We start from the raw sequence: 14,961 nt of genomic DNA on the forward strand, positions 1-14,961 counted from the left end.
GGATGAACGTGGAGGACATTATGCTAAATGAAATAATTCAAAGAAAGATATTGTATGGTACCACTTCTGTGTGGAATCAAAAAAAAAAGGTCAAACTCACAAAAAAGAGTAGAAAAGTGGTTGTCAGAGGCTAGGAGTGGGGGAAATGAGGGTTTGGAAAAAAAGGTACAGTAAAATGTGTGACATAACGTGTAACATTTTTTAGTTACAGCTAAGTTCAGAGGGCTTATTTAGGTGCTATTTCCTTACTATATTGCAGCTTCGTCGACATCCTCGTAATGTAGAGGAGGAGACCAAATATATTGAACTGATGATTGTCAACGATCATCTCATGGTAAGATTTGCTGAAATGTTTGTTGTTTGAACTTGTCTGTCCCTGTGGGTAAAGCTGGTTGGTGCAAAAATATGTTTAGAAGAAACAAGAAACCCAGAAAATTGTTACTTGGAGAAGACATTTAAGTGGCTGAAGTATTTGTTAGCCAGTAACAACCTGTAAATTAGAAACATTCTTAGGTGGATGTAACTAGCAGTATTTTGTGAGGTTCCAGAAATATTTATTTGACTTACAATTAGTCAGCTCTTTGGATTTGCTTAATTAATATTTTATATTGAAAAAAAATTAGTGAGGCACCAGTAATGTGACACTTAAGTTTGAAATGTACAGCTTTATCCTAATAAAAGAAAAGCAGCTTTTCAATTTCTGGCTTGCTCTGTAGCAAACCATGTGGAAATGCTTATATAGGCAAGCAGGGAAGATTTTAGGATAGGAACCTGGCAAAGCCTCCTTCTTGCTGAGTCATTTATTTTGACCCAGAGTGTGTGTATATTCAACTCATGGACTTGTTGGAGTCACTAGCTTACATTTACGGCACAGCAGTGAATTATAATGCTAATTGTTCTATGTAACCACTGTTTTAAACTAAACATGTTCAGTGATGAACATAGCTGATTTTTACTTAATTTCAAGTACAAGTGCATTTTAATTTGCTTTGATTTATTTGAAGGAAAGTGTCTCATTTGTTTGTATATGATTAAGTAAACAAACATATTGATCATGTATTGTTGCTAATAATGATAATAATAATGATAATGATAATAATATCCAGATTGGGTGCTTCTTTGTTCAGGCTAGAACTAAGTTTTATCTTTCTACCTCTTTGAAATCAGTGAATGTTACTATTTCCTGAGGTTTTTACAAGATCAGAATAAGTTATAAAAACATATATTTGGATGTTTTAGGACAGCACAGATTCAGATGTCTATAGGCAGGTAACACAAGTGAAATAAGCCAGGAGTAAAACAATGGGGGAGGAGGTTGAGGCCTACGGCAAAAGCAAAGTTACATGGCCTGTCTAATGGAAGTAACTGCCTCTTAGCCTTGGTAGTTATCACCATGGGGAGAATGCTAATTTTAAGGGAAGCCAGAAATCAGGTTTACATAGTTCTTGGTTTCTAAAACACTACTGAGGCCAAACGAAAGGTTTATGGCATCCACATCTAGCCTTTAAGTTACCTCTTTGTGACCCGTTAGGACTTTCTTCTTCTTACTGATTAAGTCTTGTAGAACTTGTAAGTTTTTATACGTACAGCAGTATTCACGTACATTTTTGTGGCTGTCCACCCTACTTATATTTGCATGCCTTGCAGTTCATAGACAACTTTCATGTTTTATCATTTTGAGTAACAATTCTGTGATAAAAATAAACTTGTGAAATGGATGGGATAGGTATTTTTTTATTTTATCTCACAGTTGAATCAACTGAGGCCTCAAACTTTAAGAGCCTTTCCTAGACTATACAACATATAAAGAACTAATTCTCAATTCTTACATTTTTTTTTACAGAAAGCTGTAGAGATATTTCAGTTACTTTATGTTTTTGTCTGCTGAGGTGATTACTTGCTGATGACCTTGGAAACCCTTCACTTGTTTGTTTGTTTTGTTTTCAGTTTAAAAAACATCGGCTTTCAGTTGTACATACCAATACATATGCAAAATCGGTGGTGAACATGGCGGATTTGGTAAGTATCAACTCTACTTAGTATTGCCATAGAGGAATTTCTTCTGATTGCTAATAGAATGGGTAATATGGTTCATATATTTTCGGTGCTCTGAATTGCCCTTCAGGCAAGGTGTCCTCTATGTCCCTAGTAACCTTGCAGTGGACTTCCTTGATTTTGATCCCTGGCTGGGAAGAGGATAAAAGGCGGTGGTCAGAGTTACCCATGGATTTACGCTTGAAATTCTTCTTATATTTTTCACATTGAAAAATAAAAAGTTGAGCCCTAGCCCTTAACAAAGATACAGAGAAACAGTACAGCAGTTATGCTATTTTCAAGAGAGTGCCTAGGTCTCTGGGAATAATGCACTAAGTAATCCTACTGTGTTCACTTTCTGAATCTTTTCTTGACAAGGCAGTGTGAGTTTAATTGGGGCCAGTTAGGTTGCATAGAAATTATATCCTTGGGGTGTTTTTGTTGTTCCTTTCTTTGCTTGGAAAACCCAAGAATGCATAAATTCTTTTTCCAGGGTGCCAGAAAATAGACTCAGGGGGAGCCTTGAATAAGGGTGCAAATATTTGTCAAAAAGGGATCTTTTGTTTCTAACTAGTGTTCTGTTCTTTGGAAATTAGTTGGTAAACAATTTGATTCTCTGTTACTCAAGGAAAATGCATAGGAATTAGAAAAATAATTATCTCCCTCAAAGACACTAGAGTTTTTTACATTTAACTAAAATGCAAGGGTTTTAATAAAAGATTTATAGTCCTGTTCATAAATCATTTGATTTTACTGCATGTATATAGCTGGTGTGTTCATTTTGTTAATATACTAGATCTATAAAGACCAACTGAAGACAAGGATAGTATTGGTTGCCATGGAAACCTGGGCAGCTGACAACAAGTTTGCCATATCTGAAAATCCATTGATCACCCTACGTGAGTTTATGAAATACAGGAGGGATTTTATCAAAGAGAAAAGTGATGCAGTTCACCTTTTTTCGTACGTAACTTATGATTTATTACTTTTTTTGGTTCCATGTTGAATGTTCTATTACTTGTGACTGAGATATATCCTTTCTGCTGTATAGTGCAGTTAGAATTTGACATGGCAGATACATTTGGAAGAAGTTTTAAAGTATAGGTTGTTTGAAATTGTCATGAAAGTGTAAGAAGTTTAATTTTGAATTATTTTATTACTGAATATATATTTATATTTAATTTTTAAGATATTTTAATCAGAGTATTGAGTAAAAGTACTGGTAATATTATAAAGAATATTCTTAACAGATTAATTATATTCTTTTAAGTTTCTTTCTTTTAAATGTTAATGTTACCTTTGTTTTGGTTCCAAGGGGAGACGTTAGTATTTCTGGAGTTTATTTTTAATTTCTTCTCACTATTTCAGTTTTTTGGGGGTAAAATGCATATGTGATATAATAGCAAATTATATATTATAGCATATAAAAAACCTGTTATCTAAAGAACTATTGAAGGAAGTTTAAATGGAAGTCAAAGAGTGTATTTTGAGATAACTTTTAAGTTTTATACAATTTCAAATTTACAGAAAAAGTTACAAGGATACTACAAGGAAATATCTTACGTTCTTTACCCAGATTCATCAATTATTTACATTTGGCCCCATTTGTGTATGATTTTATTCCTTCTGTCCTTCTATGCCTTTTCCCCTCCCTTCCTTCTTTTTTTCGCTTTCATTTATTTTTCTTTTTTTAAAATTTTTTTTTAACGTTTATTTATTTTTGAGACAGAAGGAGACAGAGCATGAACCGGGGAGGGTCAGAGAGAGAGGGAGACACAGAATCTGAAACAGGCTCCAGGCTCTGAGCAGTCAGTACAGAGCCTGACGCGGGGCTCGAACTCACAGACTGTGAGATCATGACCTGAGCCGAAGTCGGACGCTTAACCAACTGAGCCACCCAGGCGCCCCTTCATTTATTTTTCTATCTATTCATTTTTTTTTTCCTGGAACCATTTGAGAGGAAGTTGGAGATACTCACATACTGGGCCTTCACTACTAAATACATATAATTCCCTAAAAATAAAGACATTCTCTTATATCACCAGAGTAAATTACTAAAACTAGAAAATTTAATGGGGACACAAGACTTTTAAGTAACCCATAGTCTATATTCAGACTTCTCCAGTTATCTGAATAATGTCTTTGATAGCTAATTCCCTCCCCCCCATTCAGACCCAACCCGGGGTCATGCATTGCATCTAATTGTCCTGTCTTTTTAGTCTCCTTTAATTTGGGAGATCTCCTCAGCCTTTCTTTGTGTATTATGGGCTTAACATTTTGAAGACTGTAGGTCAGTTATTTTATAGAATGTTCCTCCTTGTGGGAATGTCTGATGTTTTCTCATTAAGAGATTCAAATTATGTATTTTGTCCAGAAATAAACACAGAAGTGATTTTTGTATCCTCAGAATACCTCATATTAGTAAGTTTTTAAAATAAGTATGGTCCTATTTAAGATATTATCGCTCATGTGGGGAAACATCCCTCAGACGTTTTTCTTTGGCTATGTGTGTAAACCGTATTCACATTCCTCACTTACTCAGGAATATGTAGTATAGAAATGTTTTTCCTTGAGAAAATAAGTGTGGTAAATTAATAATGAGAGGTGCAATGATATTTGAACTGCGAAGAGTAAGCATTTTCCATTTCCTTTTCTAAAAGGGGAAGTCAATTTGAGAGTAGCCGGAGCGGGGCAGCTTATATTGGTGGGATTTGCTCGTTGCTGAAAGGAGGAGGCGTGAATGAAGTAGGTGTGAACATCTGTACAATACAAAGTGGTATGATGGCTGAAAATGTTTTCCTAATATTTAAGAGATCATTTCTCATATTCCACATTCTCTAGATGTTAGGTTGTTTTATTAACAACCAAAATGATCAGAGGACAAAGAATAGGAAAATAATGGAAGATCATATTTGATAATTCTGTTCATGTTCTCCTGAGAATAATCTGCAAATTTAGCTATTTACAGATTATAGAGAGAAAATGTTTTACTTTTACCTTTATTGAAAATAAAACCCTGTTTATTACATTGGCTGATTTTCTGGAGAATTGAGTAATTCTCTGAAGCATTGGCTTCCTACCTAACAACCCAGTTGGAAATTTTCTTCCTTCTTCAATATTTGGTAAATTTTTAGAGAAAAAAATAGATTAAGTTTTCCAAAGAAAACTGTCTTTTGGATATACCCTTAGGGCACTAAGTCTGATGGAAGTGATCTACAAGAAAAATATTAAATCGACATAATGAAAAAAATATCTTTTATTGGTCTTCTCAAGTTTCTTTTGCCCACAGATCATTACCACTTCCTTTTACCCATACCATTTGTTTTCTGAAGTCACACTCTGTTTAATTTGGGGAAATTTCAGGAGTGAACTGGATGGGTACACAAAGATAAACAAGTTCCAAATAATTTACACCTTTATTTTTATTATTACCTAAAAGACTGATTTAAGTATATACAAGTATTAAGTTTTTCAGAAATGTCACTGGTAAAATTTGGACTCACAATTAGACTTAAGTTTCAAAACCCAAAAGTTGGTGATTCTCTGGCTTCTAGGCTTCCCTATAAGACTTTATCAAATGTGGATTTATTTCTTACAGCTTTTTCCCAAATGCTCCATAGTTCAGCTTTAGCTACTGGTTTAACCTCTGCTAAATAAGATGCTTAGAACTTACATATTTCCAATTATATTATGACATCTTTCTCTGGCCCATCTTAAATAAAAAATAATTTGTATTTACATGTATTTTGTTTTTGTTTTTCAGTTTGGGAAAACTGATTTAATGGCAGTTACACTTGCCCAGTCATTAGCTCATAATATTGGTATTATCTCAGACAAAAGAAAGTTAGCAAGTGGTAAGTTCACCCTTGTGGTTTAGTTGTATTTAAAATAGACTATCTATAAATATTTTAGAGAATGAGATTTTGAATTCAGTTGTTTGATCAAAAGAGTTTGGGTAACAGTATAAGATAAACAGCCAGGGCATACAACATTTTTGTCAAAAGTAATACAAGGTAATATTTATATTGCAGGTGAAAATTTTTCCATGTGTAATAAACGTTTAAAGCTGTGTGATGATAAATTTATTGTTGAATTTCACCTAAAAATTGAGCTCAGTTTGCTAATTTCAAATGGTCTAGTAGAGAATCTTAGGCATATAGGTTTAAGGCATACTTCTATTATGGTTTATTTAAAACATCTCTTAGTATGGCCACAGACGTAGAACTTGTCTGCCAGGATCAGACCTCGTAAAGGGCTTAGTAAAATATGGATCTAGTAAAATACGCTAGGATTACTATCAGGGAAGAATATGTTTTTTCAAGTAGGTAAAGTTAATTTATCAGGAATGGTCAAATATTATGTATTTGGAGTGAATTGATTAGAACCTTATTTATTGTATTAATAATAAATATAAATGAGACTGTTTCTGTTAATAATAACTATTACCATTTATGAAGTACCCTTTATAAGACATAACGGAATGGCACTATTATCTACATCTAGATACTAGTTTAATCCTCAAGATAATCCTGCACCATACCAATTATCAGCCCCATTTTACAGAATAACGTGACTGGATGTCAAAAGGGTAATGTCTTCAAGATGACACATAAATTAAGTGGCAAGCCCAGGTTTTGAACCCAGGTGTTTTAAGCCTTTTCTGCTTAACTAGTATGCTATACTACCTTCTGCCAGCAGCTTTGGTGCAGAGGTTTTAAAACTGGACAAGAAAGTGTAGGAATTCCCATAAGGAACTGTGAAACCAGAATCCTACAGTGATGCTGTTTCATTGGTATGGGATTGTTAAACCATTTTCTTAAAATTTTTTTAAAAAAGACTTACTTTTTGAGATAGAGAGAGCAGGCAGGGGAGGGGCAGAGAGAGAGGGAGACACAGAATCTGAAGCAGGCTCCAGGCTCTGAGCTGTCGGCACAGAGCCGAAGTGGGACTTGAACTCACGAGCTGTAAGATCATGACCTGAGTCAAAGTTAGACCCTTAACCAACTGAGCCACCCAGGGGCCCCTGGAATTGTTAAGCCATTTTGAAGCAAATATCAAGATTTTATTGTTATAAAAATTATATAATCTTGATATGATCAGAGTAGATTTTTGTTGTTATACTTGCATAGAAAACTTCAAATATAAGGAAAATTAGAAAACAGGTATTACTTTTTAAAAGGTATTTAAGGAATAAAGTGAAAATATACTGTTTAAAAACAGGCTACTCTAACACACCTTTTTTCACTTTATAACAAGGCATGTGTATTCATTTTCTCTTAGGTGAGTGTAAATGTGAGGACACGTGGTCTGGATGCATAATGGGAGACACTGGGTGAGCCACCTCTCTTGGAAAATAACTCGCTTTCCCTTTCCTGCTGTGCTGTTGTTTTCTTAGGAATATGATACTAAATAACTTAGTGCGCGCAACCTCACCAAAGACTTTAAAAAGAAAATCAGAAGTAGATTTTCTCAATGGCTCTGTATTATAAAGTATTTTCACAAAATAGCTTCTTATTTATGAAAACAATTGACGTCAGTTAAGATAGTAGTCCAAAGACATTTGTAGGCTTCAATCTAGGCTAGAAATGTAAGAAGTGAGGAACAGGTGTGTTCTTCATGGCTTACCTATGAATTTTCTTTTGTCTCTTCAATTCTAATTAAATGGGTTGTAAACAGTAATGTGCTAGTAAGCTGATATTCAAAATCAAAAACAAGAAAAGAGCCTGGATTTGTAGCTTTCTCAGATTTTTGTGGTGTAAATACTCCTACAATTGCTGATTTCAGGCTACCAATAGTACGTCACCGAGCAAGGAGTAGGGAAGAGATGTGTACACTTTGCTGTCCTGAGAAAGGTTTTCATTTCTAAACCCTTCACACACTATCAGATGCCAGTCTTCTATTTATTTTTCCTAGATAAGTTGTACAACCATTCTTTTCATGTCAAGCTCATCACTACTCCTTTAAACTCTTATCATCTTGAGCTCTTAGCTCTTATTATTTTAATAGTATTCCAGATACTCAGGCAACTTTCAGCCTTCCTTTCTCCCCTTCTGAACTCCATTTCCATCATTACTGAAAAGGTATAAAGCATAGAAGAGTAAACACTTGTATACCATCACCCAGCCTGAACAAACAAACAAACAAAACACCACCTACATAGTTAAATATTCCTTGTGTTCTCTCTTATTGGTCCCCAGCCCCAACCAAAGTAACTTCTGTCTTGAATTTGATTCGTAGCATTCACAAGCACCTTTCACAGTTTATATGTGTGTGTGTTGAAGTAATACATAGCATTGCTTTGCAACTTTTAGTTTATATGAAAGGGGTCATATTATATGTAGTCTTCTGTGACTTGCTTTTTTTGATCTTTATGTTTGTAAGGTTTATCTATGCTGATAATATGTAGCCCTAGTTCACTGAAAATATACAGCACAAATTTCTCTACTTTCCTCTTCATGTGTGTGAATCATTTTCCTGCTTAGAACTTTTGTGAGTCTCTATTGTCTGAAAAATAAGATTTGGATTTCTTCCTCCAGTACTTACATATGCATAATCTTTCTTCATCATCACTTATAACCTCATTTTCCACTGCTGTTCATGGTTGTCGGTTTGTTTATTGCCGTAATTATACAGGCGTTTCCAGCTTTTTTTTTTTTTTTAATTTTCTAACGATAATCCTCCATTGATTTTAAGCTTCTTAAAAATTTGCTCACCATTAATGTAATTTCCAGCTTCTTCTGGTTCCTTTAGTATATTGTCTTCATCTGGAATTCTCATTTTTCTCTAACCACACTTCTAGTCATTTTAGATTTATTGTAATTTTAACTCCTGTGTTGTAATTTAATTCCACATATCCTTATACTCACCAATTAGTTGTGACTTTTTGAAGATTACATAGATATTTTTGTTTGACTTCACACCATCATCTCTTGACACACTTGATTTTCAATAAATATTCATTGGTGTTTGAATTTTGAACTCTCAAGAAATGTATGACAAGGAAAACAAATGATTGAGGGAATGTGTATGCAAACATGTATTAAAATATTTTTCAAAATACCTTTGGATTTTCTGTTTAGTAATAAAAGTAAATGATAAAAATCCTTATCCATAGCTGTAATTTTCCAACAATTACTAAATTGAAAGCTAGAGGTCCTTATCTTTTAAAAGCTATTTAGTATGTTATATTTGATTATTCTGCTTAATTACTAGAAACAAAATTTTATAGACAATCTACTTAGACTAAGCATAATGTGTAGCAAGATCAAATGGCGACATTCAGAAATATATATATAGCTCTTTGCATTGAACTCCTCTTGCATCAAATAGATGTGTGCAAGAGAAAAGCTTCTAACGTAAGACATTGTCTAGCACAATGCTATATAAAATTTGAGCTGTGTCAAACGTCACCTAACAGTACTAATTATGGACATGTATTTCTGATGGGTACTTTCCCTTTCATTTCTACTTTCTGAAGTTTCTGTGTACTCCTAAATGTTGGAAAGCATGTTGAGATGACCACCAGTCCTATTTAAAGATATAAAAATTAAATTTTAAGAAAGCACTGACTATAATAGATACATTACCCTGCAAATAGATAGATATAGTTGCCCTTCAAAATAAATATAGTAGCCTGCAAAAAAAGAAGTTTCTGAGAAGAGCCTAGGGAGATTTCGGCTTTCAGGGTATTTGAAGAGCCATGGCATGGTAGAGGAGTTAGTTTTATTTGACACAGGTAACCACACAAAACTGTGTGTGACAGTTATAGGAAGTCAGACTTGGCACGGTGAAGGTAAGAGAAATCCACAAATTCCAACTCTTCATATGTAGAAAGAACTTTCCTATAAGGTGGTGAGTTTCCTGTCACTGCTAAGAGCAGACTAACCCCCCAGGTGAGCAGTGGGCAGGAGGCTGGGCCAGGCTGAGGCCCCAGAGGGCTCCTTTGCAGGGTAGAGGCTGAACTAGAGTTGGACTCCCAACACTAGGGGTCCAACACTAAGAATTAGTCACTTTTTTCTTTCCCAGTGGGGAGCTATCTCAAGTTTTGGCCAGTAGAGTGAAGAGGGAACTTAAAGAAATCCTGTTTAAATCCCATAACTCAGACAGAGATATGTAGGATGGATTAGAGGGGAAGATGATAAAAACTTTGACTAGGGTATAGGCAATGGAAGGAAAAAAGTAAGTAATATGTGTAACGAACTTCTTAAATAAAGCATAAAGTTCATGACCTATTAGGAAGATGAAGTGAAGGAAATAAAATAATTCAGATAACGTAAACCCAGGATACCTTTATTTGTCATGAAACACTTGACAAATTAGTTTAGGATGAATAATCATTGTAAATTCCATTAATTGATTCACAAAGCATTAACCTTTGTGGTAGAAAGAAGTAGGGATATAAGTGGACATCGTACTTGCAGGCTGGTGGGAGAGACTTTATAAAAACTATCCATTATTCTTTTAATTATGTTTCACTTTTATAAAAGTTCAATGTTAGGGGTGCCTGGGTGCCTCAGTTGGTTAAGCGTCCGACTTTGGCTCAGGTCATAATCTTGCGGTTCTTGAGTTCGAGCCCCACGTCGGGGCTCTGTGCTAAAAGCTCAGAGCCTGGACCCTGCTTCAGATTCTGTGTCTCCCTCTCTCTCTGCCCCTCCCCGGCTTGCACCCTGTCTCTTCCTCTTAAAAATAAATCAACATGAAAAAATGTTCAATTAAAACAATTTTTGAAAAATAGAAAATTAAATATTAATTGCTCCTTGTCTCATTATTTGGTAATAGCCATGGTTAATGTGAAAATACTGCTAATTAGTATTTTTTTCTCTTTCCATGTTTATTCTTGCTTTATAAAATTTGGATCTTGCATATGTCATTGTTTATTCATTTTTTACTTAACATATTATATAGTCAGCATTTTTCTGAGTAGTTTTTGACACCATGATTATTAATAACTACATGGTATTCTATTTTATTAATATATCACAGTCTAGTTAGCAGTTTCTTATTTCTATACATTTAGGTGATTTTCATAGTGTTGGATATTACAACTTGAGTAATAAATAAATTGTGTAACTTCCAGTGGGAAGTTCCTCTGTTCCAACATCTTTGTACACATAGCTAGTTATTTCCTCAAGAAGAATTTCTTAAAGCAGAATTATCAGATTTAAGGATATTTCTCATTTTGAAGGTTCTTAATATATATTGCCATTGTTCTCTAGCCACATTTCCTTTTCTACTGATCCTTTATTACTTTTTTTTGGTATACCTTTCTTTATATATATATACATATATATATATACGTATATATGTATACATATATATATATATATATATATATATATATATAGACATAAACTTAAGAAAAGTTTCAAGAATAATAACAAAGAAACTTCTTAGAATCTTAAGTTGCTAACTTGGTGCCCCATCACCCCCAAGCACCTCAGTGTGCATTCCCTACAGACCAGCTCCTCCTACAGAACCACAGTGCAACCAAGGAGATCATCTGATTCCTAGCCCTCATTCAAGATTAGCCCTCTATTTCAAAAATGCCCCTTTAACAGAAGGTTCAGAATCAAGCATCGTGTATAGTTTTATGTCTCTTAGTGTCCTTCAATCTGGAACAGTTCTTTGGTTTTTCTTTGACTTTCATGACTTTGACACTTAGTGTCCTTCAATCTGGAACAGTTCTTTGGTTTTTCTTTGACTTTCATGACTTTGACACATTCATAGATTATAAATCAGTTACTTTGTAAGATGTTGTGCAGTTTGGGATCCAGCCCGGTTTTAATATTTAAGAAAGACTCATTATGAAATAAAGTATTCCTAGCTCTCTTTGATTGAAAATACAGGTATGTGTTGTTTCCTTTGCATGTGTATGCTAACAATGAATAACCCATAGTCACGATTATTTACCCAATGAATAATTTAGAAATGTATTGGTGGAATGAAAGTCTTATGGATTTAACACAAATTTTGTACGTAAGTGGAATTTATTCTTTCATCTTTAAGAATAATGTTGCAATTCTAACAATGTTCAAATTTAAGACTAACATACAGATAAGGGACTAAAATTGTACCCAATTATTGCTTTTCTTCTGTCTTCTAGGTATTATCTTCCTAAAAAATTCACTCAGTGTAATATTGAAGAGTATCACGACTTTCTGAATAGTGGGGGTGGTGCCTGCCTTTTCAACAAACCTTCCAAGGTAATAACTGTGATCAGAGTTATTAGTTAATAATCTTTAATAATAATCAGTTGTTAGATTATATATATTATATTATAATCTATTACAAGCACAAGTTTTTAGCCATTGGGTCTTACAAAAGAAGGCTTTCTAACTTGGCTTATATGTACATATACTAGATATGTGAAATATCTGCATTTTATTTTATTTTTTAAATGTTTATTTATTTATTTTGGAGAGAGAGGTGGAGGGGAATACAAGCCAGGGAGGGGCAGAGAGAGAGAGAGGGAGACAGAGAGAATCCGAAGAAGGCTTCAAGCTGTCAGTGCAGAGCTTAACACAGGGCTTGAACTCACGAACTGTGAGATTATGACCTGAGCTGAAGTTGGACGCTTAACCAACTGAGCCACCCAGGAGCCCTAAAATACCTGCTTTTATTTCATTTTATTAATGTTTATTCATCTTTGAGAGAGAGAGAGAGAGAGAGAGAGAGAGAGAGCACACAAGTGGAGGAGGAGCAGAGAGAGGGACACAGAATCCGAAGCAGGCTCCAGGCACTGAGCTGTCAGCATAGAGCCCGATGTGGGGCTCGAACCCATGAATGCGAGATCATGATCTGAGCAGAAGTCAGATGCTTAATTGACTGAGCCACCCAGGCGCCTCTAAAATGTCTTCATTTTAAAGTCAGCCTTAATTTTGGGCATTTGGGGCTCTTCTGATAGGAATAAAAAGCAGGTAGAAAGACTGTGTTCCTTCTGCAAAATAATTAGCTTACAAAGATGGTGTCATTTGCCTTCTTTCTCATGTTCTTGGATCCTTGTTTGTTGGATATGTAATCACAACTCATACTGATAGCAAGGAGGGCATTGCTTCCCACATTACTCCCCACCACTGCCTTTCAGAATGAGCAGTATGATTAAAATTACCATTACTTCTCAGTATAAAAACCAAGGCTGCTTACAGCAGAAAAGGAGAAAGTCTTTGTGTACTTAGACTTTGTCAGAGGCTTTTCCAACATGCAGGGCATCTTCTGGTTACTGACTTGAAAGCAGTAATTTCCTCATGCATTTGGAAAACTGCATGCAGTAGAAAGCTTTGTCCTTGTTAATTATGTGAACCATTCCGTGCTTCTGTGTGCCATAGCAATGAGTGGCATTGCATTTATAATCATTTTTCCTGGTTTCATTCTCTCTCTGTTCCAGTGAAATTTAGGAAGAGTATCATATTGCCTTGAAAAGCAACTTGATAATTGTGAGACTTGTTGCAAAACTTCAGAAGGGATATTTGATCTAAATCCCTGCTGCTATAAATGAAAAACAATTCAAGCCTCTTTACCAAAATAACTGGTTATTCTGAACTCAGAGTAAAAGAATAAGTGTGTTTTTCACCTTAATAAGTTTTAGTTTGGCTTTTAAAGCTGTCTGATTTGTTACGATCCCTTTCAACTGAAAATAGAATCTAAAGATGTTTTGATTATTTTGTAGGAGAGAAGAGAATATTTGAAATCAGGTGGGGGTTTTGTTGTTGTTATTGCTGCTTTTTTTATTCTGTTTTCCCCCCTCTAATTAGTTAAGAAAGTGTATGTGTGGGTGTATGTCTGTGATAGGTGTGTGTTCCAGCCCATTCTATAACACATAAACTTTGACGAACTTCTGAGTAAGTAATATGTAAGTGGAACATAGCAGCTACTTACTAATTTTAACTATCACCATAAGGTAAGTTATGCTCAAAAGATAATGTAATTGATACAGAGTTAAAAGATAAAATGGCCTTAAAATATACTCTTGTACAGGCCAAAAGTTGCTTCCATCTCTGGGGCAAATTATTATTACCGTTATCTGTAAAACTATGTTAATAGGAGGAGTTCTATTTAATACTAAATAAATCAATGGATTTATTAATTTTTGTGATGTTTTCCTACTTGTCTATGAAATAACTCTGTTTCACAAGGAGATATAGTTAGTAGGCCTTCACAGATAATTGAACTTGATTCTCACAATAATTTGTGATGTAGATGGGCATCTAATATTATTATTATTCTTGCTTGAAATATTAAGGCACCTATGTGCTCAGAGATGACAAGCCATTTGCCCAAGATAAGTAGCTGAGCCAAGATTTGAACAGACTTTCTGTCCCCAAATCTCTTGCTTCCTCTTTGAAATGAAATTTTCAAGGGTCAATGGCTAGATCATCTTTATTTTGGTGGAATTTACTAGACTTGATATGTATGTTACTTATGTAAATATAATTAAATCTGAAATGGAAACAGAAGTAGCCACTTTTGTTCTAAAGCTCCCAGTTTTAAAATTCTAAAGTTAAGCTTTCAAGTTTGGGAAAATAAAAATATACTTTGAAATGATTGGTAAGTATGCCGCATGCGTAGGTGTGGCACTTATGGTCCCTCATAAGGTCTTTGATCTTGATTTATCTAAATTGTAGTTGTCTTTTTGGTTTCATCCTGCAGCTGCTCGATCCTCCTGAATGTGGCAATGGCTTCATCGAAACTGGAGAGGAGTGTGACTGTGGGACCCCTGCAGTAAGTCTCAGGGTGTTTTGATGTTTTTTTTTTTTTTAGGTTATTCAGAGTCATTCCACACACTGAGACATACAGAGCTGGTGTTATATCTGGAAATTTCATAGGATATATGGAAGAAAGATTATTATTGGGGGGGTCTATATACTTTTCTTTAAAAAATATTCTGCAACTTTCAGGAAAATGACATGATTTTCTGATGTTCTACAAATG

At 34.6% G+C, this 14,961-nt stretch overlaps 1 protein-coding gene across 13 annotated transcripts in view; it reads left to right on the forward strand.

Moving 5' to 3' along the window:
- ADAM22 (ADAM metallopeptidase domain 22) overlaps window positions 1-14,961 on the forward strand; it is a 242,575-nt gene that overhangs the window by 172,164 nt on the left and 55,450 nt on the right. For all 13 annotated transcript variants that reach the window (XM_047849794.1, XM_047849785.1, XM_047849790.1 and 10 more), the window contains exons 9-16: window positions 260-334; window positions 1,948-2,019; window positions 2,831-2,997; window positions 4,695-4,779; window positions 5,798-5,888; window positions 7,315-7,366; window positions 12,137-12,236; window positions 14,680-14,751. In XM_047849794.1, coding sequence (XP_047705750.1) covers window positions 260-334; window positions 1,948-2,019; window positions 2,831-2,997; window positions 4,695-4,779; window positions 5,798-5,888; window positions 7,315-7,366; window positions 12,137-12,236; window positions 14,680-14,751 — 714 coding nt within the window. The remainder of the gene's footprint in view (window positions 1-259; window positions 335-1,947; window positions 2,020-2,830; window positions 2,998-4,694; window positions 4,780-5,797; window positions 5,889-7,314; window positions 7,367-12,136; window positions 12,237-14,679; window positions 14,752-14,961) is intronic.

This window comes from Prionailurus viverrinus, chromosome A2 (assembly GCF_022837055.1).
Source record: "Prionailurus viverrinus isolate Anna chromosome A2, UM_Priviv_1.0, whole genome shotgun sequence".
Classification (NCBI taxonomy): Eukaryota; Metazoa; Chordata; class Mammalia; order Carnivora; family Felidae; genus Prionailurus; species Prionailurus viverrinus.